The sequence below is a fragment of the Neoarius graeffei genome, chromosome 1 (assembly GCF_027579695.1).
Source record: "Neoarius graeffei isolate fNeoGra1 chromosome 1, fNeoGra1.pri, whole genome shotgun sequence".
Lineage (NCBI taxonomy): Eukaryota > Metazoa > Chordata > Actinopteri > Siluriformes > Ariidae > Neoarius > Neoarius graeffei.
Genome location: NC_083569.1, coordinates 95,409,764 through 95,436,862, shown reverse-complemented (window position 1 = coordinate 95,436,862; position 27,099 = coordinate 95,409,764). Strand labels below are relative to the sequence as shown.

Here is a 27,099-nt window from a genome sequence, read left to right as displayed (position 1 = left end):
TATGATGACTTTTCTATTGCTTTGCAATTTTAAACTCGACAGATGTTGAGGATGAAAATAGTGACATTAAATTTAAATGTTTATTGTGATCAGAGTGAAGGTCAAACAATAACTGCTGTGTGATTATGCAGATCTTCTTTCTCTTCTCTATACCATTTTATTTTTATGAGTGTAACGACTAAAAATTATTTTGAAAAAGTGGAACACAAAATGCAACACAACACAGACAGTCTTTATCAGAAGATGTATTGGAAATATAATGTATTTTTTTTTTTAATTTGCATTTTGCCCAATGTCAATAAAGTGAATAGTGTTGCTGCCTGACATAGGCAGACAGACAGACAGACATGTGCACATGCGCACAGACACCACTAAAATATGAACAAAATCTCCCACTCTACCTTATTCACACAAAGTCCATCAGTCCCTCATTATTTCTCATCTACAAAAGTGTGAAATTACTTTACAGCAGTAATGTAACAGATTCCTATTTCCTAAACAAGGGGAATGTAAGCTGCAAATAGTTTTTGGAGCAATAAATATGAATACCCAGTAATACCCAGTGCTTCCTTTTTTTTTTGACATAAGTGAAAAAAAAGTATGTCGGACATCATTGGACATAAAGGGCAGCAGACATAAGAGAATGAACTTTTCAACTGCACAGAAACGTATCCAGCACCAGTTCATCAGCACTCTACTAGAGAAGAATGGCTGATGTCCAAAAATGGTGAAATTGAATAATCTGCTTATTCTAGGAATGAGCCACTAACAATGACTGCCAACATGATGAGGATGAAACCGGAATTAAAACAGATGGCTATCAACACTAATTAACTACACTAATTACAGGGATTAAAGCAAAAAAAAATCCTGAGCCTGAACTTTGTCGACACAGGCAAGAAACTAATATATATATATATATATATATGTGTGTGTGTGTGCACGTGTTTTGGATTGTGTGTTTATTTTCAAGCCATACCAGGGAGTTTGTGGGGGCATGGGATCAGAGATTGCATGAATGGAAAATTAAATTTGACTTTTGAAAATCCAATACCAAAAACGGCCAGAAGATGGCAAAAGTGCATCTACTATATCTACCACCTGTATGTACCACATTTCTTTTGATATCCAGTTTTGGTGCTCAGCGTTGTCCTTAACAAGTAATAAATTAACCTACAGTCACAAGGTGAACTGTTACAAAGGTAGATGAAATTCAGTATGGCATTTAGAGAGCATTAAAAGTTTTAATAATTGAAATAATTTAACAATTTCACCATTTCAATAACTTTGAACATCAGTAGTAGAATGGCAAATTAAATACACAAATGTTATTTAAACCAATAGAACGTTAACATCAAAAACCCAGTAACATCAAAAACATTAAATACTACATAAAATGATAACTTAAATCAGATAAAATTCAACAAAGTGCTTCAGTAAGGTTGGAATGATCACAACCTGTTTCAAAAATGAAACATAAAGTGCTCCATTTTTTCCCCTTTTTACTGGGTGCTGAACAAAGTGCTACATTTGCATATCCAAAGTACTTTTCAGTGAAGTTGGAATGATCACAACTTGTTTCAAAAATGAAACACAAAGTGCACAAGGTGCCCACGCCTCCATGCAATTCCGTTTTCTCTCTCTCTCTCCCTCGCCCTTCTCTCCAACACAAAAGTTCATTTATTTTATTTTTTTTACTTTTTACCCTCTCTCCGTTGAATGGAGCCGTAACGGCGCGAGGTGACTTTCCGTGTCGATCTTCAGCACTGCACCGCATCGAAGCAAGGAAGAAATGAGAGGAGGGGGTAAAGGCTTTCCTTAGACCCGCCCCATTCTTCTTCTGATTGGCTAATACTGTCAGTTTCAGAGCGCTCCTTTACTACCATTGGCTGACAAACACAAGAGGGATTTCGACGGTCATTTTTTTTTTTTTTTAATTGCCGTCAATTTATTTTCGATTTATTATTTTTTTAAATCCACGGGCAATCACTACAAACCGGAAATCCGGCATGGTGCCGGAGAACTTTAATCCCTGTAATTAACATTAATAGTATGACAAAATAAAACACCGTTACTTCTTAAAATATAATAATTCAAATCACATTAGCAGCTTCCTTCCTCACACACACATATATATATGTATATATATATATATATATATATATATATATATATATATATATATATATATATATACACATAACCACGTCAGTTCGCTCAGAGCTTCCTTTTAGCTCATCAACACAAAATCCCTGGCTGACAGACACAAGGCAACATGTTGTTTAAAATAAACAAGCAAACAGGCATCACAAAATTCAACAACTTCTGACAACAGATACAGAGAAGTCCAATAAATGTCCTTCAATGTGTCTGCATGTTTGATAAGCATTTTATACAGCAGGTTAGAGATGATTTTATAGTGTGGTTATGTTCTGACTCAGGGCCAGTACTGTGTGTGTGTGTGTGTGTGTGTGTGTGTGGGGGGGGGGGGGGGGGGGGGTTAATGTTTCATAATTAAGATGAAATGCTGTAGTGGTCCATGATAGAGTCCTCTCTCACATGTGAAAAATACATGTACACAATATAAAATGTAAATGAAATAGACAATATGTGAGATAAAACACACTCACCTGATACAGTCAGTGTAACAGCATCACTGGTCTGTGTGTATTCTGGGTGTGATGACTGTATTCCGTTACATGTATAAAGACCTTGATGAGAGGTTTGAACTGTATTGATTGTGTATTGAATCTTCCATGAGGCATCACTGAGTTGTGTATTATCCCTAAACCAGTGATATGACCAGGATCCTCCAGTCTCTATGTCACATGTGAGAGTGACGGTTTCTCCAATGAACACATGCCCAGCTGGCTGTATTGTCACTACTGGCTTTGGTCTTGCTGTACAAAGATAATAAACACTTCATCATATCCAGTACATCCAAACATCATTTAAATATATTATATAATTACAGAGTCCCAATAATTGTTAAAATTGTTTCACAGGCTCACTAACTTTTAATATGTAGTGGAACTGTAGAAAATATAACGTACCTGTCACTCTCATCCTGACTAGATCACTGAACTCTGAGTCATAGTTTCCCCTGCGTGCTTTACAGGCGTACTTTATTCGTCCTTCAATAGACACTGTCTCAGTGTGTGTGTTACTGTGTGGATCATCAGGTGTCAGATATTTTGATTGCTGATAATCGTACCAGAGAAAAGTCCATCCAGTCGACTGCAGAGTACAGCTCAGAGTAACTGTGTCTCCAGTGTAGATGGGGCTCTGATGATTCACACTCACAGTCGGTTTGGGTTTTTCTGTTGATGTGAAATGATGACGGTATCAGAGCTGTTTATACCTTTTACATGATTATTTTTGTGTCTGATTCAGCATTTATATAGTGTTAAACAAATTAGAACAAAGAATGTAGAACAAACATGAAACCTAAAACTATTGATACAGATGAAAATACATATGATCAATTACATTTATAAATAATAACAGAAAGTCACACACACCTGATACAGTCAGTGTAACAGCATCACTGGTCTCTGAGCTCTGAGAGTCACTTCTCCTCCCACTGCAAGTGTATTTACCGCTGACATCATTTCCTACTGAATCAAGACTAAACTCCTGTGTTGTTCGGTATGAGAGTGTGTAATCATTCCTCTTCCAGCTGTATGTCCACTCAGTGTCTCTTCCTCTCTGTATCTCACATCTGAAAGTCACTCTCTCTCCTCTGAACACCTCCTTATCAGGCTTTATAATCACCACAGGTTTAGGACTCTCTGTGGAAAAACAAATATGACTGTTTTTATGCATTAATTAATTCCCAACACCATTATTTAAATGAATAGTAACATTTTAAACTGAATACAGTAAATCTGCTCACATGTAAATGATTAAACTCTGTCAGAGGTGGACGGAGTCATTTTAACAATCTCTACTAATGAATTAAATGTAGATCACAATTTGAAATTAATCAGATTAATGTAGTGAAAATGTAGATCTTTTTCACTATTGATTGATGTCTGAATGACAGTGTGTTTGCTCTCCTGTTTTCCTGATTATTCATCATTAGGAGCACTGAGTGTCAGCAAGGGAACAAGAAACTAAAGGGAAAAGATTCACAATAATGCTAGAAATAACTGACAGTATCATATGTTTACCCTGTTAACAGGTATATTTAATATAAAAGAAAACAATAGCTCTGTAATACACACCCTTACTCATCACCACACACACACACACACACCTGTTATCACGTCATAACCCCTCATACACACTCTCTCATTCTTTCAGATTCTACAGCCTCTTACACTCAGGTGTTCAGTATAAAAGTTCGACCCTCGTCCTCTTCACTCATTCACACTCAGGCAGGTCTCGACTCGAGCATGTTGATGTTTCTGAAGCAGTAACTTTATGAAGCCCCTTTTACAGTCTCTGAGCTGCTTGTTAAAAGAGTTTTACAGGTTTTGTTGGTGACATTTTCTACCAAATCTAAACTAGTGTTGTGTCACCAGTTCACCTCACACCAGCGCTGCTCAGCCGTGATCACACTGTCTCTCTTTAATAACTTTCATAACATCAGTTAGTTAAAAGAGTTCTCTGTATGTCGTTGTCTAAATATTGCTATATTGTGACACTGTTCACATGGTGTTTATATGTTCAGTGTTGTACAGAATCATTTAACAGAAAGCTTCTTACTCACCAGTAACATTTACCCAGAGTGCATCACTGTAGTGTGTGTAGTAGACTGGGTTGCCTCTTCCAGCTCTGCACTTGTACCGACCTCCATCAGAGACTCGAACTGATCTGATGGTGTAGTCGTGTGATTCAGTCTCAGAGCTCTGTGTCGATGTGCTCCAGTAAAACTTCCATCCAGCAGACTGCGGCTTCAGTGTACAGTACAGAGTCACTGAGTTTCCTGTCAGTGCAGCTCCTGTAAGGTCTGATCTGAGTTCAGGTTTAGGTTTTTCTGTTAGAAATGAAACACAAGCTCAGGGTGTGAAGTCTTTACCGCACTAATCACTTCTACAGTGAAACACAGTCACTGTCTCTGTGATGACGCGCCCTGCAGAGTGCGAATTACCACGGGCGCAGATAGAGGGGGGGACGGGGGGGATTCGTCCCACCCAGATTTAAATTCACCTTGTTCGGTCCCCCCCCACACACACACACTTATAGGGAGGAAATACGTCTATGCTGTCTTTCTTTGCATAAGGCAAACCTCACGGAAAAATCAAAAGACTAATTACCATTCGGTTTATTGAGGTGCACAGCAGTACATTTTTTTTATTGATTTATTTCGCAATAGAAACATATACATAACATATAAATATTGCGGAGGATAACACAAAAAGTAAAAATACTTATTTCCATTGTGGTCCTCGAAATACATACATAGTTGCAACTGCGCAGACTGCACAGGTTGCGAGCTCGAGCTTGGTTGCTATGGTTACCCACAAGTTTGACAGGTATATCGGGGACAGCTCCTCCTAGTTCAGGACCCCAACACGGCATGATGAAGGGTGCCAAAAGGCAGAAAACGATTGCATCGTTTTTTCAAAAAACAATGACTGTAAGTAAACTGTGCCTTACTTTATCATATCACCTTGCAATTTTTTGATAGTCTGTTCAAAGTAATGTCGTAGTGAAAGTAAAATCGTACGGAGTAGAGATGCCTTTCTGGTAGCCTCCTTCTTTCGGTGGCAGCCTGTAGATACAGTGCTCAGAAGGCAGTTTTAATGTTTAATCTGGCATTCCCTGCCATAATTTCAGCGAGCATATTGTTTCATAAGGAAACTTTGCGAAGAGTTGTTGACTGACTGCTGCTCACGCAACACACAGGCATAGTTAGAAAGTCAGGATGCACTGGTTTACACTTTATACACACACACGTAGCCCAGCCTCTTGCTATGTTTAACAGTTGGAACTTAGCGGTTTTAAAACTAGTTTTGCAGTTTTGCAATTTCTGTGCGTGATGATAATGTGTAAACTTTGGATTTCCATAGGCTATGTTAAAATGTTATCATTGTCCTGGCCTGCAGGTAGTTCCTGGTGATGGCAGTGAGGGAGGTGAAATAACATGTATACACACTACCGTTCAAAAGTTTGGGGTCACCCAGACAATTTTGTGTTTTCCATGAAAAGTCACACTTATTTACCACCATAAGTTGTAAAATGAATAGAAAATATAGTCAAGACATTTTTCTGGCCATTTTGAGCATTTAATCGACCCCACAAATGTGATGCTCCAGAAACTCAATCTGCTCAAAGGAAGGTCAGTTTTATAGCTTCTCTAAAGAGCTCAACTGTTTTCAGCTGTGCTAACATGATTGTACAAGGGTTTTCTAATCATCCATTAGCCTTCTGAGGCAATGAGCAAACACATTGTACCATTAGAACACTGGAGTGATAGTTGCTGGAAGTGGGCCTCTATACACCTATGGAGATATTGCACCAAAAACCACACATTTGCAGCTAGAATAGTCATTTACCACATTAGCAATGTATAGAGTGTATTTCTGATTAGTTTAAAGTGATCTTCATTGATGAGAACAGTGCTTTTCTTTCAAAAATAAGGACATTTCAAAGTGCCCCCAAACTTTTGAACGGTAGTGTATATATATATATATATATATATATATATATATATATATATATATATATATATATATATATATATACACACACACACACACACACACACACACACATATATATATTACACACAAAATGGAACCATTTGCTGACAGCTCAGTCCCCCCCAGTTCAAAAATCCTATCTGCGCCCCTGCGAATTACCCCACCATAATTGGGGGGTACCATCATGGTCCACTATCATATCAATCCCCCCCCCCCAGTCCCGTCCCGTCTCGTCTATGGAAGTCGGTGTCAGTAACTCAACACAATAACTCTGAACAATAATTTCTAATGTTATTAAGCATGACAAACCATACAGTACTACCACAGAAAAAAAAAAAAAAAAAAAAAAAAGCAGTACAACCTGATAACCTTCTTTGTCAGAACAAACTGGGTATCAACACTACAAATGAGTCACATACAGTATATACACACATGCACACACAGACACACAACTTCCAGACATTGTATTTGCATTATATGGCAATATTTTAATCAACACAAAGCAAATCAATGTTGTTTTAAAATATTGACCACAGAGGTCTGGGTTCGCTCTCTTTTCCTTTCCTCCCTGGCACCCACGATTTTGAAAGGCGATGCCCTGCCTTCACCCAGGACATCACAAATGGAGTAGGTTTAAAGACCTCCAAAGGAGGGCCATTAAGGTCCACAAAAAGAAGAGAGGACAGACTCTTGGCACGAAGCTGATTGCGCATTTTTCTATCTGTATCATTTACAGCTGAAAATCCTCTCTCACATTCAGCAGAGGTAGGTAAATAAGTCTGGCTTGCAATGATAAGTTTTTTCAGCGTCTCTCCCTCTAGTGTCCCTCGTAATTTTAAATTTTTGAACTCCTCCACTGCTTCTCTGCCTGGCTCCCCAAGGAGCTTTGCCAATGCACAGACCTCAGTCTCTCCAAACAGGACTAGGTCATCCTGTTTCTCTGGCCAGCTTGACTTTTCAAGTGGCTGGAGGATGCAAATTAGGTCATCAGCTGGTATTCGGGCTGTCAGGTTGTCCACTACCGCTTGATAAAATTGTTGCCTGTTGATCTTTCCTGCTCTGTCACCAACAATGTTCACCCCCTTAAAAACACCAGCTGACAAGCTTTGTTGTGCCTTTGCGGCAGACTTTCCACCTTGTGATTTCATGTCATTTAGAATTTCTGTTGTCTGTTTGATGTAGTGGTAACCCTGAACAATGGTTGTCTCCCGTTTTTGTAGTGACAGGCTCTGCAATTCTCGCAAGGCATCTTTCATGCAGGCTATCTTTCAGCTGGCATTGCTAAGGTACTTCAGTAGTCCCAGGAACTTCTTCCTGACTTTATCAGGGTTGGCTGCATTTTCAGCCTCAATTTGAAAATGTCTAGCCAGAGCAGGGTAATCTTTCCACACAGCCCTGACAGTGTTATAACTGCTGGCAACCCATCTTATGGTAAATATCTCCCCTATCTTCAGAATTTGGACATTAAGGTCATCTGCAACTTCTTGTAGCAACCGGGTGAGCTTATGGGATTGGTGAAATAAACTGTACAATTTAGAGATGAATATCTCAAAGTGATTGCAGGCGGCCAAAGATTTTAATGGGTCATGGACAGACAATTCCAACCTGTGAGCCATACAGTGTATGGACTTTAGTTTTGGAAATTCAGATTTAAGTCTAGTAATGACACCAGACTTGCACCCTGTCAAAACTGAGGCCCCATCAGTTGCAATGCTTATGAGGTTTTTTTGTAGGAAGTCATCATCTAAACCAGCCATCTTTAGGCTCTGTCTCAAAGCATCATATATGGAACTGGCATCTGTACCCTCTTTTAATTCAATGAGATCTAAGAAAATGTTCTCAACATCCCCATCTCCAGTAATGTCACACCTGATGAATATTATTAGGTATGCCAGCCCAAATACTGTGCTCTCATCAATTGTCAATGAAATGCGTGAGTTTTTTTTCTTTAATGTTCTTCACTACCACTTTTTTCATTTCTGTGGCAATATGGTTCACAATTTTGGCACAAGAATGATCTGACCTGTGCACATTCCCTACAACCGCACCATTAAGATCTTGCAGAGTCATGAGAGGTGGCATCTTTCTGAAAGCGAACCTTTCTTTCGCTATTGCATATGCAGTTCTGAAAGAGCTTGTTGTTTCTTGCACTAAAGCTGCATTAATTTCCAAAACATTGTTTGGCAACACCTCCTTTTGTTTCTGTTGAGCTATCTCAATAGCCCTCTGGTGCGAAGCACTATTTCTGTGTTTGTAGATTTTCTTGGCTAATGTTTTTTTGCAGCTACTCCCTACTACCCCATTAACCCATTCACTGACAAAATTCATCCCTGGACATTTATTAGACAATAGCAAAGTCTTTGCATCTCTGCATGGCCCACAACCGATGGATCCATCTTTTATATATAACCAAGGGTTACCTTCTATCCAGCCCTGCAGCTGCTCTCTGGTCCAGCAGTGTGGTATCTCTGTCCTCTCTTTCCCTCCATCTCCAATAGCCTTCAGAAACAAATATTTGCCTATAATACTGATTTCCCTCTTGATGACACAATAGACCTTTAAGATAATATTTAGAGTGAATCAACCCAGCCCTGTTGTTTGATGTTGCAGAGTGCTGTAACATCAGAAGAACAACAGAATTTGGTAAAATGTAGACCAAATGATGAAACAACAAACTTTAACTCATGAGGGCAAGGAGATTTGTTTCAGTTTTGTTTTTCTGTGTCCCCATCAGTTGGCATTAGCCATGCCAGTTTGCAAATTCAGTTACATGTAGCATATTCTCTCCTTCTCAGATCTGCCCAGACAACAGGGCTACGAGTTGATTCACTCCAGAGAATCCCTTTAGTGCAGGGGCAATTTCTCAGAGACAACAAGGGAAGCCGAGCTTCCCCTAAAATTCTCTCCCCAAACTGCAGCATCTATGATGTTGAATTCTCATTAAAACAATAACTTGCATAACATAATATATGCCCAAGATTGTATTTACGTTCATAACTATCCTGTAACTTATTTGAGTGATGTCTGACGAACTTGCAGTTCGCTATGAGAATCACCTTTGCTGCCAGGCTGTAACCAGCATTGCCAGATACTGCTGACATTTTCCAGCCAAAATATGTTCAAAACCCGCCAAAATGCACTTAAAACCGCCCAATCTGGCAACACTGGCTGTAACCTCTCTTATTTCAATGGGCTCTATGCGCTGGCAGCCGGGTATCCGTTGCAGTCTATGAGAGGGCTCTGAACAGCCAATTTCGGCTAGTTGTTATTGGTTAAAATCGACAAAATCGTCACTTCCAGGGAAGCCGGGCTTCTCTGGGACTAACGAGACAGTGGGAGGGGCAAGAAGCCGGGCTGATAAAGGATTATTGGAGGTAGTGTTGAAAGACATGAGGAGGGCAGGCTCTGTACTTCGGCGTCGGCGAGGAACACGGTAAGCGCATGATCAGTCAGTCCCTAGCGGATGTTGAGAAAGTGTAGTCTTGTGCCAAAGTGCTGTCCGAATTTCTTTTCATATAAACGTTTCTTCTCATTGATGTCTCTGTACATTACTCTGTAAATAAATGTAAATATTACTCGTTGTGCTCCGTTAACTTTCATCCATTCTATCAGTTTGATCATTCGCGAATTCACTCGTTTATTTCATTTGCAGTTCAATCTGGTTGTAGGCTAGCTTGAGCCTTATTGGGATCTGCAGTGCTAGCTGCTAACAGAAATTGGTGAAGTCTCTGGAAAGCACAACCAGCTGGTATGACAGGGTCACAGACCATTTTCTGGAAAAGGAGCGGAGGGCAGAATTTGTGTATAAATAGTGTGCATCATATAATGTTCATGAATCTGAAGTGTGTATATTGTTCAGTAATGTTAAGAGAATGATGGGCTCTGTGTTATAGGTTATACCTGGGTATAATATTCAAGGTTCTGTGTGTTGCATAGCCTACCTGGTTATGAATTTCCAGACTGTGTTGCAGAAGATGTTCAAGGATGTGTTGCACAGCTGGGTGTTGTGATAAAGACTCTGTGTTGCATATCAGGGTATGATGTTCAAGGCTCTTCGTTGAATAGCCAGTGATTTTTGGATGTTTGATATTTCTGATTAAGGATATGAGGCACTAGCCTGGCAAGCCAGACTATAACATGAAATGTACAAGCAAAAATACTTTCTGCCACTAAGTAGGGTTGTCTAGTTCACTAAGCTAATGGGGCACACCTTTCTATGCTTTGATATCCGGCCTACAGGTTTTACGCAGGGCTTTGAACCGGAATTTTTTTCCTATTGGTTCGTTCCGAACAGAAACGGAATTTTAACGTTTCCGGTTTTGGGTTCCACCATTAAATAGACGTTCCCGAACCGGTTAGAACAAAAAAATTTCGTTCCCGGAACGGTTAATTACGTTCCCTGTCAGCTGTTTAACAAATGGCTATAAAATTATGTCTCTGTCTCATCCAGCTTAAACCAAATGTAGGCTAATTCTATTACAACCTTCATTAAATAAGACAAGAAATAATTCAAAACAGTTATTTCAAATGTTGGTGATTTGGATTCTCAGTATGTCTTCCCATCTACACAAACAGAAAAAGTGCCAAAAATGAAAGAGAATTCGTTTAGTGTGTTACCAAAGGCTAGTCAGGCCCTATAGAGGGCTACCGCATGACGTCACCGCGCCGCGAGATTTTGTTAGGCGCCATATTGGAAGTACACATCTATGCAAGTACATACATACATAACAAACTACAGCTGAAATGTAGCCAGGGCCGGTTCTGCCCTAATCTGGACCCGGGTGCAACATCGCGCACCCCCCCCAAAAAAAACCACCAGTCTAAATCAGGACAACCATCACATAACTATAACTATAAACATTTTATATCAACTATTTTAACTAAATGGGCTATAATCAATAAGCCTGCAGGCAGCCACGGCGGGCCGCCTCAGAAAACTAACCATTCAATGACAACTGAAAGCCTGCAGCCACGGCGGGCTGCCTTAAAAAGTAACCATTTGTCCTACCTTAAAACTCGTTTTGCATTTTCTGCCTCCTTTTTTGTATTTTCGACCCTCCGTTTATTTTCTTTCCTTTTCTGAAAACCCGATTTGTGTCCAGGCATTTTGTTCTGCTACCAACGAACTAACTCGTCAGGTCTCGTCTCTCGAGCCCGCGATGATTCCCGTGGGAGGGGCAACAATTGATACATTTTTACAAACAGCCAATAGGGAGGTTGCATCGTTCAGACTCTTCTTTACTCAGACACTCAGTAATTTACCTAGTATTCACTAGTAGTCCACCTTCCCGCTCTCTCCATTCAATCAGCGAACGTCACACAGGAAGTGAACCCCAGCGGGTCATAGAAACTTCCGCAGGAGAAGAATGACTATTTGTAGGCTACAGAAACTTTGAGGAACGAAATAAAAACCGGTATTAACCGGTTACCATTATTTTTAATAAGCGTTTCTGTTCCGGAACATAAAAAATAATAAAGTTTCTGGTTTCGTTTCTGTTCCATGTGAAATAGAAAAAGTTCCCGGTTTTCGTTTTCGTTCCTTGAACCGGTTCAAAGCCCTGGTTTTACGATGAATGCGTAAAATGGGCTTCCCCTGTTTTAAAAACCAGCAGCCGCCACTGCTTTAGTGCAACCTAATTTCTCACCTCTTGGCCACATGCTGCCTGCTCAATGCCACTGTTGTTGTCTGCTGCCTGCCTAACGTCCTGCTGAATGTCTTGCTCTCTTTTGTCCTGCTGTGCCTCTCCTGTCTGCTGGGAACCCATTTTCTTTATTCACATGAACAGTGTATAAAACCTAACTGCACCTACACTTGTACTGTAATTGTCTGTAGATCTTAGTGCTAATTTTTACTACTTACTCTTTTAGCACCAAAAAAATGCCTGATGTCTGGCCCTTTTCTTTTCCTCATGTTTGGCCTACTGTCTCTGTGAATAAAATCAAACAGGGTACTCAGATGAAACTATGAATATCTTAAAAATAATACAAAAGGAATGTAAGTAAAAACAATAGAAAACAAATTCAAATACTAGCATATGTACTAGGCTATTTTGCCTAGGCTAGCCTACTACCTGGCTCTTTTTATGTTGCCCCCAGAGGTTCTGATTGTAATTTTACATAGGCTTAGCTAGGCCTACATCAGAACTTCTTGTGCCTAATCACACACACAGGATGGGCCTATGTGCCAAATGAATTTCAGAAGGGCACAATTTATTCAGGATAAAATGAGAATGGGAACATATGGAGTTCTTCTCCTTTGAAATGAGAATCGTTTCTATACCACACTGTAATAAGCTTGATTTAAATAGAGACTTAGCTTATCTTGCTAACTAACGTTGGTAACTAACGTTAACATCCGTCCACTGTAGCCTACTGGCCTCAGTGGGTAAGTAATTCAACATATAAAGACGTGACATGAGCTGAAAGAAGAACAAATCACTTTAATAAATGAAAGTTGTAAAATAAACACATTTTCAACAGGCTAAAAATTGGTTAGCAACTAACATTACCAATGCACGTCTTCTGCTGCAAACCATAGACTGTATAAATTGCTGCAAACCCATGGACTGTATGAATCAACTGAATACTAGTGATGTGTCGGTCGCGAACGATCCAGTTCAAAGAGCCGGCTCTTTAAAGTGAACGACGGGAGCCGGCTCTTCGGTGGGAGCCGAGTTGGGGAGCCGAATTAGTTTTTTGTCCTTAGGTGCCTCAGAGAGAGAGAGAGAGAGAGAGAGAGAGAGACTTTCACAAAAAAAGTTGCTGTCCGATTGCGTCTTTGTGTTGTCTATTACCATTCAAAGGAAAAAAAGTAGCATGGTGTACGCCTACTTTTTTTGGTTGGGGGGGGTTTTCCATAATGGAAGTACGGTCCTATCTTGAGGAGCCCCGTTACAGCGAAACGCAGACCCACTAAGCTGGTGGGAGACTGCACTCTATCCACGGCTTACACACGTGATGGCACGGAGGATGTGTATAGTGGCAACATCTGTCCCCTCAGAAAGGATCTTTTCAAAAGCAGGACAGATTATAACTGAGAGGAGAAATAGAATCAGCCCTTCCAAGCTGAGACACTTGGTTTTCCTCAATGCCAATCTCCACTAAAGACTTATTCTGGGAGTTTGTGCAGCCTTAATGTAAATAGTTTTTTTTGTTATTGACACTTCTTTGTAAATTTTACTTCTTTGTTCATTGTACTTTATACTTTTTATACTTATTTTATATACTTATTTAATATTTTATTTAATATTTTATTTAATAAAATATTTTGTTGCACATTGTTCTGTGTTTGTTAAAATAATTTCCAACTTTGCTTCATAGTTTCTTAGGCCTGATTTATACTTCATAATTTATTTTGTGGCATTTTGTTCAAGGTCGAGTGTGAAATAAAGCCATAAAGGATAAACAGTTGATGTCTTCTGTGTATTTTATATTGGTAATATAACACAGTTTTGCATTATGTTTGTGAGAAAATAATTTATTAATTGGTAAGTAAGTTTTATTTCTATAGCTAGAACATTGTTACACTGCTATAGACCCCTTCGCATGTTTGTAAACAAACCGACCGTTGCCAGGATGCGCACGCAGCCTGGACCCAGAAACAATGGCGCTGCCCATAGACCGGCATTATGAGCTGTCAGATTATGCCAAACAATTGTCGTTACAAGATCGAGAATGCTACATAAATAAGTTAACTCTAACAAGTAGACATCGCCTACCGGATCCGCATTTAATTAAAGAGTGGACGGACGATGTTAGTAAGTTCCCTGGTATACAATGGCCAGATATATACTCGTACCTTATTGACAAGACTTCAGTGTACACCCACGAAAAACTTCGTGCCTACAAGTCTTTAGACGCATATGATTATGTTATGTGCGGGCATGTACAACTTGATTAACAATGGGACATTCATATTCATTTTGTTTTAATCAAATTATGCCAGTGATGTGATGGCAATGTGGCTTTAGCTACAACAGCAAATACCAACACTAAACAGCAATTTGCAGGAGGTAATGGCATGAAAGGAATGATAGTGTAAAGAGTGCAGCTAAGAGAAATCAGAGCTGCGTAAAAAGCGAGAGGCAGAGAGCAGAAATGAAACTGAACGGGGCGGGAGCTAGGTTAGAGCAGTCAACGCAAGTTGGCATTTAGAGTGAGGGCACGCAATTTTACCTTCCCATCCTTGCTTTAAAATTGTGATTTTCGGCATACACAAATAATGATGGCACAAAATCTGGACTGCTTGAGTCAAGCGAGACCTCTCCTACAAACAAAATTGCATGCAAAGCTAAGTTAACATGCTAACAATATTCATTACATTGTGTAACTATGACCCAGCTAATCAGACAAACGTTACCAAAGTATTTTACTACATCAATAAACGAAGACTAGAAAGAATAAAAAAGAAAGATTTAATAAATAGCCCGATCTTACCTGTGATGAAGTGGGCGCTGCAAACCCGCGCATTTTTGATAGTGCTTTCATCCCAGTCTACACGTTTGATGGCTTGTAGTCATAGACGTCGGCGATTTTTTTGGAATGGGTGAGATCCTGCTGGAATTCTGTACATTTTAACCCCATCACTGCTACGATTCTGACACCCGACAACACAACAACTAGGCATTTCTGAGTCTTTTTTGGGTCCAGGCTGCGCGCGCAATTTCCGCTTTCGTATGAATGACGTTTACTGCGAAGGGGTCTATACTTTACAAAGCTTTACAATGGCTACAAAAACTAAAAAATAAAATGGAAAACATCCTATTGATAAAATATAAGAGCAATTCCAGCGTTATGGACGTGACACTTGAACTCAAAATGGCAACAAATGACCCAGTGCATGTTTTATTGTCTCCCAGTATTTAAACAGGTGTTGCATATTTTAAGGCTGTACCATACTGGAGAAGTGATAGAACAAGAACAATTCCCATAGTACATCTAGGGCATGCCAGAAAATGCCAATAAAAGATGCGTTATGGATGTGACAGAAAAAGTATCACTTTTCTTGGGTGACTGTACATTTTTATCAAACTCTGTGAAATTGTAAACCTAATGTCGAAATGGAGATATCCATTTGATAGAGGGGTCCAAGGTGAATATTAAAAAATCTTTGTTTAAAATATTTTGTATTTCATGCAGAGTTTCAGAAGGAAAAGTCAGCATTATGGATGTGACGAAATTCCGTTATGGATGTGACGCGTCTGAAATAGACATGGCATATGTTTAGAAAATCAGCAATTTAACCACCATAACCCTTTGAAAAACTCTCTAAATATCAGCTAAAACTATCAAAGTTCTTAAATAATATTTAGGATGGCTATTGTTTTGCTGTTTTGTGGATTTTAGCATACATTTCTGTGGCTTGTGGCAATAATATAGAATTGTACATGATCAAAGTTGATTTTAGCTTGGGGTTTACATTATAAGAAAGAAAGACTGACAGTGACATATTAGTTTGGTTACAAATTGGTTCAACTTATTCACATCTGTAAAATACAGGCCTAGGTGATATCTCTGGGAGTGGTTTTGATGTATTACATGTTGCTTTATTTTTGCATGGTGAGGTTGACATTTACATGGAATTGCCCATAAATAATAATGTAATTAATTAACTAGTTAATTGCAGCAATTAAATCAAAAATAAAATCTCAGGAGCCGTTTGGGAGCCGTTTGGGAGCCGAAAGAGCCGGCTCCTTATAGTAAGAAGAGCCAAAAGAGCCGGCTCCCGAAAAAGAGCCGAAATTCCCATCACTACTGAATACGGTGTGGACTGGAAGCTGTTGCTTCTAGCGCGTTCTAGCGCTGCGGTGACTAAAAATGGTACGATCCACAATAGGGGTGTCTGTCTGAAATCGATTTACATTAAAATGTTCCTACAATAAGAATGCTGAATGGGAGTTGGTTTGAATTATATATTCCTTTTCACAATATCAGAAAAAATATCGGACCCCCCCCCCCCCAAAACTTACATTTTTGTCTCTTTGGGGGGTACTGGGTCTTCATTGGAGGGTACAGTACCCCCCAGTACCCCCCGTAATTCGAACTGTGGTGTGTATGTTGGGTCTGATGACTGTGTTCCGTTACATGTATAAAGACCTTGATGAGAGGTTTCAACATTATGGATTGTGTATGTTTTCTGCAGCATCACTGAGTTGTTTATTATCCCTAAACCAGTGATACCACCAGGATCGTCCAGTCTGTATGGCACATGTGAGAGTGACGGATTCTCCAGTGAACACATGCTCAGCTGGCTGTATGTTCACCTCCGGCTTTGGTCTCGCTATACAAAGATAATAAATACTTCAATGACTACAGTATCGCAACATCAACAGTTATTCACTGTCTTCCTAATTTCTTAATCTGTAGTGAAAAAGTAGAAAAGATGACATACTGCTCACTATAATCGTGACTGGATCACTGAACTCTGAGTCATAGTTTCCCCTCTGTGCTTTACAGGAGTAATTTAATTGTCCTTCGTTAGACACTGTCCCAGTGAGTGTGTTGGTGTCTCGGGCTCCAGGGGACAGGGGGTTTGATTTCTGAGGATCTGTGTACCAGAAAAACCTCCATCCAGTCGACTGCAGATTACAGCTCAGAGTAACTGTGTCTCCAGTGTAGATGGAGCTCTGAGGATTCACACTCACAGTCGGTTTGGGTTTTTCTGTTGGTATGAAATTATCAGGGTATCAGAGCTGCTTTTATCTTTACAACATCAGAATTAGTTTTGTCCTCTCTCTGCTTTCTGATTCAACATTTATTGAAAAAGTTACAGTGGAATGATTTTTTGACAAAGTATGTACGCAGCTCTTTAGATAAAGACCCTTTTGTCTTTATATTTATGAAATTCATATTGAACTGAAGTGTAAAGTTCACTGTGTTCACTGTTAAGTTTGCTTTTCCATGTGTTGTTTGAAATTGTTTTGTTAAATCTGCACTTTTGTGTTCGTATATAAAAAATAAATCATTTTCCGGTGTCAGTAACTTTGTATCCAGTGAAGGCATGATAGAGATCTTTTCTAAAACAAACCTACAAGCACTTTTTACTTAACAATTAATGATCAGATATCCGTCCAATATCTGTAACTGCTTATCCTGTGCAAGCTGGAGCCTCTCCCAGCTGACTGTGGGCCAGAGGCGGGGTACACCCTGGACAAGTCACCAGATCATCGCAGTAATGATCAAATAGTCTTTTTCAAATCCAGTAGAATGATAACAGTGTGATCAGCCTGATCGTCTTGTTATAAACTCTTGGCTGGTGAGCAATGGAAGGGTAGGATGCACCTCCAGATAGCTCGTCAAAAATCCGTTTAAAACTGAACAAAAACCCAAAATTACTGAACGTTACCCATTTCTTGAAGAACATAAATGCAGCAGTAAGCACAGGAGCATAATATTCTGCTCAGTTTTCACAATGGGTAAACCGAAAGGCAAGAAGAACGAGTCACCTGAGGCAGGCCCAGAAGCCTCGAGTACGCCAGACTCGGAGGCCCCGGAAACTGATGACAGTAGTGTGGATGAACCCTCTAATAAGGCGGTACTCACGGCCATCGGTGCTTTAAGCACACAGGCGAACCGGATCAAAGCAGAGGTTTGTGCCTCCATAGAAAACCGCATCACAGAAGTTTCTACTACCATCAGGGGTGAGATTTCATCACTAAATGTAAATGTCCAGAAGTCTATTTCGGAGCTGAGAGGCAAATCAGCCGAGCACGAGGCCGCTCTGAAAGAGCTAGAAGAAAGCACCTCAACCCACTCTGACATCATTTCCACACTCCAATCTACAGTGGATCATCTGACAACGAAAATTAAACACCTGGATGAAAAATGTGAAGACCTTGAGGCACGCTTGAGGAGGAATAATATTAGGATTATAGGAATACCGGAGGGAAAAGAAGGACCGCGGCCCAGAGATTTCATCGCTCAACTCCTAACCGAAGCACTGTCTCTGCCTGAGCAACTGTTGACAGACCGGGCACACAGGATAAACTGCCAGAAACTGAAACCCGAGGACCCCCCGCGACCTTTCATCTTAAGACTGCACTACTACCATGTTCGTGAGGAAATACTACGCAAGGCCATGGAAAAGAAAAACCTGGAATACCAGGGGCAGAAAATATTCATATTTCCAGACTTTCCCCCTTCTGTGGTCAAGCAGAGAGCTGCATTCACTAAAGTTAGAGAAATGTTATGAGGAAGATCAGACGTCAGATACGGACTGATTTACCCAGCCAGACTGATGGTGACGCATGGAGGAATGAAAATGTCATTCACCGACCCGAAGGAAGCTCAAGGTTATGCCAAGAAACACTTTGGACAGCCACAATAAACAATGACAGGGAAATGGTCACACCAGGCTACCCGACATAGTGGATAGCGAGCTGCATACAGACATTCATAGAATGGGGGGCAATGAGAGGACTTGGACTGTCGGTGAGATGTCACTGATGCGGTGAACTTTTTTTTTCTTCCTCCCTCTCTTTTCTCTCTCTCGCCCTCTCCTTCGCTCCTCGCTTGTTTGTTCACCAAAGAGCGGTAGCCCACCTTTCTGAATGGCATATGTTTAATGTGTTGATTCTGAACAGGTGAACCACCCCAGCAGTTATGCATACTGGTTTCATTCCCCCAGATTTGCGGTGGGACTGTGTTACACTTGAATTGTTTTATACCTGACAGTGAAAATGTTTTTGTTATATTGAAATTAATAAATTTGATGGGCTATTTTGAGAAGAACACTACTGTAGTTACTTAGGTTAACAAGGCTTAACAGTAACAGCTCAGGGAAGTAATAGATTTTGGTTATCTTCTTTTTTTTTTTTACAGTTTGAACACTTCCCGAAGTATTCTTGCGCCATACCTTTGTTTGGTACTGGCTAGAAATGTTTTTGTTCACTCAGTTTGTTCCAGGGGGTTTAAGGGAGTTTATTGGAAGGGGGAGGGAGGGATGTAGCCTGGGCCTGCCCATCCTAAGCGTGATGCAACACGAGGGCCTGTTGCGAGCTTATGGCCCTTTTCCACTACCCTTTTTCAGCTCACTTCAGCTCACTTCAGCCCGACATGGCTCGCGTTTCGACTACCTCAGAGCAGCACGACTCAGCTTGCTTCAGCCCTGCTTAGCACCCAAAACTCGCATGGTTTTGGAGTAGGGCTGAAGCGAGCCAAACCGAGCTGAGTGAGGCTGGGGCGTGAGGAGACACTCCCCTGTGCACTGATTGGTGAGGAGCAGTGTCCTCACATGCCCACACACGCCCCGCGAGCACGCTGGGATCTGTAAACACCGTAAACCTGGAAGAAGAAGAATTATGAATTACGAGAATTTCTGAAGCCTTATGCGTCTTGCCTCATCTATACGCTCTTGCCAGTATCTGTTGGCGTTGGCGGTGACAAGCCACAGCACCAAGACCAACAACACTAACGACTCCATGTCCTCCATGTTTATTGTTTACTATCCGGGTCGTGAGACTACCGCTTAAAAGGTCACTGATGTCACTGTTTGCGCCGCCTAATGACATCACGTGACGTCCACCCACTTTCGCTAACTCCACCCAATGTGTCCACCCACTTCCAGCCAGCACGGTTCAGCGCGGTTGTAGTCAAAATGCAACTCCAACAGCCCCACTCAGCTCGACTCAGCATGGCACGGCTCAGCCCAACTCAGCCGCGTTGGTAGTGGAAAAGCGGCATTAGCCTGGCCAGGCAAGCTATCTACAGCTCTTCCAAGCTCCCGAAAAATCGGGAACCAATCAACTTTGAGCATCTCCAACGGCCCTGGGTAGAGGTGTGTTCAAGGCACTGACGTAGTAGAACTGCGACCGGAAGCCATAGATTGTTTACAGAATCTATGCCGGAAGCGCTTCATTCACGCTTCCGCATCTATTACGCATAGATGCTGTATTGAAAGCATTCAACGGGAAGTTCTCATTGAAAACGGAGCAAAGAGTAGCCCTGGAGGTATTTATTGAAAGGAAGGACGTTTTCACCTTGCTCCTGATCGGCTTCAGTAAGAGTTTAATCTACCAGTTAGCCCCGTCGCGTCGCATACGTCAGAGGAAAGAGTGATGTGATTGGTTTAAGCTTCGTCACAGCTTTTTCTGGCTTCGACCAGTAGCAAACTGAGGCATTTCAGGGAGGTGGGTCAACCACGCACTTTGGGAAACGGTTGGGCTTAATATCTTGGCCAGACCAATAGCTCGGAGAGTTTTGAAGTCGCGTTAGCCAGGCTAGGAGGGACGGGACTTAGCCGTCTAACTACTGTAAAATCACAACTTGAAGGTGGACTAATTGAAACAGATATTTACTCTGCTTTTTTCCGATATGTCAACACAAGATGATCTGAATACAAGTGAGAGAAAGAGAGGTCTAACTTTAGCTAGCTGGAATGTGCGTGGACTGAACAACCTGATAAAAAGAGGTAAAGTCTTTGCTCATCTTAAATTGTTAGCACCAGATCTGATATTCTTACAAGAAACCCATTTGAAAAAGGACTCTCATATCAGATTAAGGTGTAAATGGATTAATAATGTATATCACTCATCATTTAATGTTAAAGCAAGAGGTACAGCATTCATGATAAGGAAAGGCATTCCCTTCATTCACAAAGACACAATATCTGATAAGGAAGGTCGCTTTTTGATTGTAACTGGGGAAATATACTGCAGGCTGAAGTGACTCAAATCCGATCTTTTCGCCCATATGTGACCTGTATCCGATCTTTTATTGACAATATGAACGACACAGATCTGATTTTTTCAAATCCGACCAAGGCCGTTTGGATATGTGGTCCTAATTCCGATTCCTATCCGCTCTTTTCATATGCGACTTCAGTCTGAACCGCCAGGTCGCATTCATCCGACTTACACGTCATCAACAAGCCACAAAGGTCACTATTCTGCGCTGAAGTAGGCGGCGGGTCTCTCAAAAAAAGTTACAACAACATGGCGCATGACATCAATGCGAGGGACGCTTCGGGCTGTGAAGGTTCTGAATCTTCTCAGTGGAAGGACGCAGAGGTTAGGGAGCTGATTTCCATTTGGGGGGATACAGCTATTCAACCTAGATTGGATGGGTCATACCGCAACCGGGCGGTTTTAGTTCCGTAAACACTGGCCATGCTCACTGCGTGTGACGTCGTCGTATCCTGCAATGCGCATGCGGAACACTTTTAGGTCGCTTTTCGTTCATACTGAAGATCACATACAAGTTGCATATATTTGTTAATGTGAACGACCTCACAAAAAAATCGGATTTCACAAAAAAATCGGAATTGAGCATTAAGCCTTGCAGTGTGAACGTAGCGATATTCTACACCTCTCACCTCGATGAACATATACGCTCCGAAAATAGACAATCCATCATTCTTTCAGAAGGTGATAGCTCTTATACCAGGCTTGTCCCAAACAAATTTAATTATCGCAGGGGACTTCAATTGCATGTTAGATTCTTATTTAGATAGATCTTCCACTCGCAGAATAGAGAAAAGCAATTCAAGTGTCTTCCTTAATACATTTATCAACAATACTAATTTGTCTGACATTTGGAGAATCGCAAATCCAACCAGCAGGGACTACTCCTTTTACTTGGCAAGGCATAACTCATACATTAGGATAGATTATTTTCTCATAGATGCTAAACTGATGCCATATGCCGTAAATACCACAACATTCTGATTTCAGATCACAGCCCCCTTACGTGCACTCTGAATATTCAAAACATGGTAAGGCCGCAGACAAACTGGAGGCTAAACCCTCTGTTATTAACCAAAAAAGAGTTTTGTGATTATTTAGAAGCTCAGATATCCCTCTATTTTGACACTAATGATAATTCAGAAACGAACCCTTCTATTCTCTGGGAGGCATTCAAAGCATTTCTTAGAGGCTCTGTTATCTCATTTGAAGCATCCAGAAGGAAAAAGAACGGTTACTTGAATTAGACAACCAAATTAACCTTCTGGACAAAGAGAATGCCCAGACTCCTTCCAGTGATTTACATAAAAAAAAAATATCAGCCTTAAAATATGAATATAATAAGATACTCTTGACAAGGATTAGTAAGGCATTTTTATATACCAAACAGAAATATTTTGAGTTTAATGACAAGCCACATAGACTCTTAGCCCGGTAACTCAGAAAACAGGAAAATGATCGCACAATACAGAAAATTAAATCTGATAAAGGTGAGACTCTGATCAAACCCAAGGACATTAATGATCGATTTCTCCAATTTTATAAAAACTTGTACACTTCCAAAAATGATACAGACTATATAGCTATGCAGAATTTCTTAGATAAATGCAGTCTCTCTCAACTAGATGAAAATGAGTCAGTTCAGCTGAACTCTGAAATTTCTGTTGAAGAAGTTAAAAAAGCCATCACTTCTCTTAAAAGCAATAAAGCCCCAGGCCCTGATGGCCTTCCAGGTGAGCTGTATAAAAAAATTAACAAAACTGTCTGCCCATATCTACATAAGATGTTTACTCAAGCCTACACCGATGGTGTCCTACCTCCTACCCTAACAGAAGCGGTCATTACAGTGATACAGGGTAAGGACCCAGAAGAGATAGGCTCTTTTTGTCCTATTTCCCTGTTAAACCAAGATGGGAAATTATTTTCTAAAATTTTGGCAAATAGATTAAGCCCATTTTTAGAGAAATTAGTGCACCCAGACCAGACTGGTTTTATACTAAGCAGAAATTCTTTTTTCAATCTTAGACGATTATTTAACATCTTGTATGCTACTGACGGACCAAAAGAAGAGTTAGCATTCTGTCACTCGATGCTGAGAAGGCATTTGACCAAGTTGAGTGGCCTTATCTATTTGAAATTTTAAAGAGATATAATTTTGGAGAAAATTTGATTTCATTGATAAAACTTCTCTATAACAACCCCTGTGCTCAGATACTCACAAATCAAATATTGTCCCCCCGTTTTAATCTACAGAGAGGAACGAGACAAGGGTGCCTTCTATCGCCCTTGATTTTTGCTTTAGCAATCGAACCCCTTGCCGAGATTATCCGCTCAGACCCTTTAATTCATGGTTATACAGTAATACACAAAAATCTTTAAATAAAATTTCATTATATGATGATGATGTTTTGTTATTTATCTCTCAGCCACTAGTCTCGTTTCTGCAGATACTCGATAAAATCAATTCATTTGGGACCTTCTCTGGTTATAGGATAAATTGGAATTTGGAAGCAAGCTAATGCCCGTGCATATACAGAATAATGCCTGGTTACAGAACCTCCCTTTTTGTATATCTCCAGAAAAATTCACTTATTTAGGAATTCAGATCACAAAGCGCCACTCCCATTTATTTAAGGAGAATTTCTCACCACTCTTGTCTAAATTACAGTCAATTATACAGTTTTGGAAGACCTTGCCAATATCATTACTGGGCAGAGTCAATGCTATTAAAATGATTTTCCTGCCCCAGCTACTCTATTTATTTCAGAACATTCCAGTGTTTCTCCCCAAATCCTTCTTTAAGAAAATAGACTCGATTGTGCTCCCTTTCCTATGGGACTACAAAACCCATAGAGTTGGCAAGAAACATCTTTGCAAATCTAAAATAGAAGGGGGTTTGGCACTCCCAAATTTTTTTATCATATTATTGGGCCTCACAAATTAGGATTATGGCATACTGGCTGAATGACACAACAACCCCACTAAACTGACTCAAATTAGAACAAGAGACATGCCAGCCTAACTCTATGGGTGCCATCCTTCTGGCTCCTTACACTATTGAGAAGTCTTTATATAATTGCAATGTGATGATCCATAGTACAGTGCGCATTTGGAAAAAATTAAGTCACACTTTAAGTTGAAACCCATATTTTATGCATTACCTATCGCTGGAAACCCTACCTTTCCACCATCCATTCTGGATAATACTTTTAATCTCTGGAAGAACTTAGGCATCCATACCATGGACGTTGTTAGGTCCATTTTAGGGGGGCTTAAGCCCCCCTAAAATGTTCCCAAGCCCCCCTATAATTTTCAGTGTTTTTTATATATATATGAAAATAGTGCAGACTTGCACATAACACAAACCAGCAAGAAAACGAGTCAAACAATAACATGTCTACAAGTTCTAGCTACGACACGAATAAAATTATCGTTATGTTTCCCAGCATAGCCAGGTAGGTGGGCATGCACGGTTCAGGCAGGAGCTGTATGTTATTAGGCCTACTTGCTGTAACGTTACGTTCCTGAGGCCGGCAGAGTTGTTAAGAGAAGAAGAGGACTTAATTCGCAGTGAATGATACAGTGAACAAGAGATTGTAAGTTGATGTCAGTCATTGTTAATTGCTTAACGTTACCTACGTTTATCTAAGGGGAAGAAAATGTGATGTTGTAGGCTACTTGTCCCTTTTAACATTATGGCAGCTAAATTGAACTTTATGGAAAATGTTAGCCAATATTAGTGTGAACAGTTAAACTTGACAGCTTTCTATATTCTGTCCCATCTGTGTATTGGTATGTTCTTCAACTATTGCGAGTGAAAACTAAATGCCATTAGTAGCAATAGTTATGGCGAGAGAAGATTTAATGTGTCCTTTCAATTCATTGGCTAGATGGATATATGACGATTTTTTAAGAGAGTGAGTGAGGAACAGGAGAGTGACAAGGGAGCTGATGCTGAAGAGGCCTGCGTGATCGAGGTCAGTAAATGTCAACAGAGAAAACAGAGCCGAGTTCAACCAATGCACCGTTTTGAGACGGTTTAGCTACGGTTTGATCTAGGCCACTAACTGAAGGAGGTAGCCTATTTGGCCGCAACGTAGTAGCCCACAACGCTTCCCTCAAGTTAAAGATGACAACGCGTTGCATAAGAATGGAAACTGTAGGAAAACATTTCAAAACATTATGACCGCATTGGCCTTTGCAGTAGGCTTCTGAGTTTGTTTTCTTTTGTTTGGTGGGTGTGTCAGAAGTCACCATATCAGCACTGATGTGCAGGCTATCAAAAACCCACTGAATTAAAAAGAAAAAAAGACAACATGCACAGTAGGCTATCCACCTCCAGTTGAATGATATAAGAGTGAAAATAAAGTAATCCCCATATTTATATGCCTTAATCAGGCTTGGATAAAAGCAAATGGCAAGCGATGGCCCACTCAGCTGCTCCTGTCTGATCAACGCCTTTAGTGCACTGTTGAATTAGCCGTCTTGCATGGCATAAACTTGCCCCTTATTTCATATTCAGTTCTGGCCAACTTGACTTGTAGTCCCTGTCTAGGCTTAGCCTATAGTCTAAACTAGTCTCATTGGATGTTAAAGATAGGCCAGCTTACATACAGTAGGCCTACACAACAAAATATTTAATGAATTAATGATTATTTTATAATAATTTAATTTAATGAGAACAGTCATAGGCTACTGTAGGCCTCCTGTACATTGCCATGTCAGATAATCGGCCAATGCATTTGATGCTTCCACCCACAAAGTAGAGCAAAGTGGGCACAGAGCTCACAACAGTGATAAGAATGGATAGTTGACTTTCTGTATTATAAGTTCTTCTACTTAGTTATATACTGTAATTTTGTCTTTAATTGTTGATTTAAAGACATTTCCTCCTCTGTTCTCTAACATATCACTGTTACTTACATTAAAACTCTGTTATGTAAGACTCAGTCAGACATACACATTGAGTTTATAAGAATGTAGCTGTGTACTGTGAAATAGTCTCAAGGATGTTCATCTTTCCTGTGATGTTGTACAACTTGACAACTTATGACAACTTATATTTTGGGCTAAACTAAGTAAGACCAAGTAAGACCTTAGTTTTTTCTTTGTGTTTTAGCCCATCTCGTAAAGTAGCTCTAGCTAGCACTTAAATAATAAAAGCTGTTTTTGAGATAGGACAGAAATGGTGAGCAAATTTTCTTTCTAAACTTCACTATCAGTTTAAGCTTATTTATTTGTTTGATATCTGCTCTGAAAACTAAGTGTCCCCCAAAGGGTTAAGGTATACTGTATTCTCATTTGGCAGAATAAATGTTTGAGAAACATTCATATTTGTCTGTATTGTCAGATTTCACTAGGATTTTGAACTAAGCTAGCTGTAACTAAACTAATTAAATAAAGCACCACACCATTATGTTGTCTCCTGTTCAGTGCATCAGACTGAAATAAATAGCTTTATTTGGAATATAACCTAATTAATTTTTACCAAATGCATTGATGGAGATACTTGCAAGCATCTTTCTTCATAAACATAGCCCCAGCCTCTAATAAACTGATTTAGACTTAATTTGTTAATATCAAGAAGATATCCTGAATACTTAGGAGAGAAATAGCAGGGTAGAAAAAGAAAGTGATCCAGATAACAGATTCTGATAAATGTTCTTCAAATAATGAATAATTGACGAAGCCTATGTAGGAGCAATAAAAAAAAATTCGGTGCGCGCACGCATTACTGAACACACTCCTGGGGCTAAGCCCCCCCATCTCTC

General features: G+C 40.1%; 1 protein-coding gene across 1 annotated transcript in view; it reads right to left on the bottom strand.

The window, feature by feature from the left end:
* LOC132885528 (obscurin-like) overlaps positions 1 to 27,099 on the bottom strand; it is a 607,458-nt gene that overhangs the window by 516,800 nt on the left and 63,559 nt on the right. Inside the window, exons 5-8 of the mRNA XM_060920272.1 lie at positions 4,715 to 4,981; positions 3,522 to 3,791; positions 3,054 to 3,320; positions 2,631 to 2,900 (exon numbers count right to left, since the gene is read on the bottom strand). Of these exons, the coding sequence (XP_060776255.1) occupies positions 2,631 to 2,900; positions 3,054 to 3,320; positions 3,522 to 3,791; positions 4,715 to 4,981 (1,074 nt within the window). The remainder of the gene's footprint in view (positions 1 to 2,630; positions 2,901 to 3,053; positions 3,321 to 3,521; positions 3,792 to 4,714; positions 4,982 to 27,099) is intronic.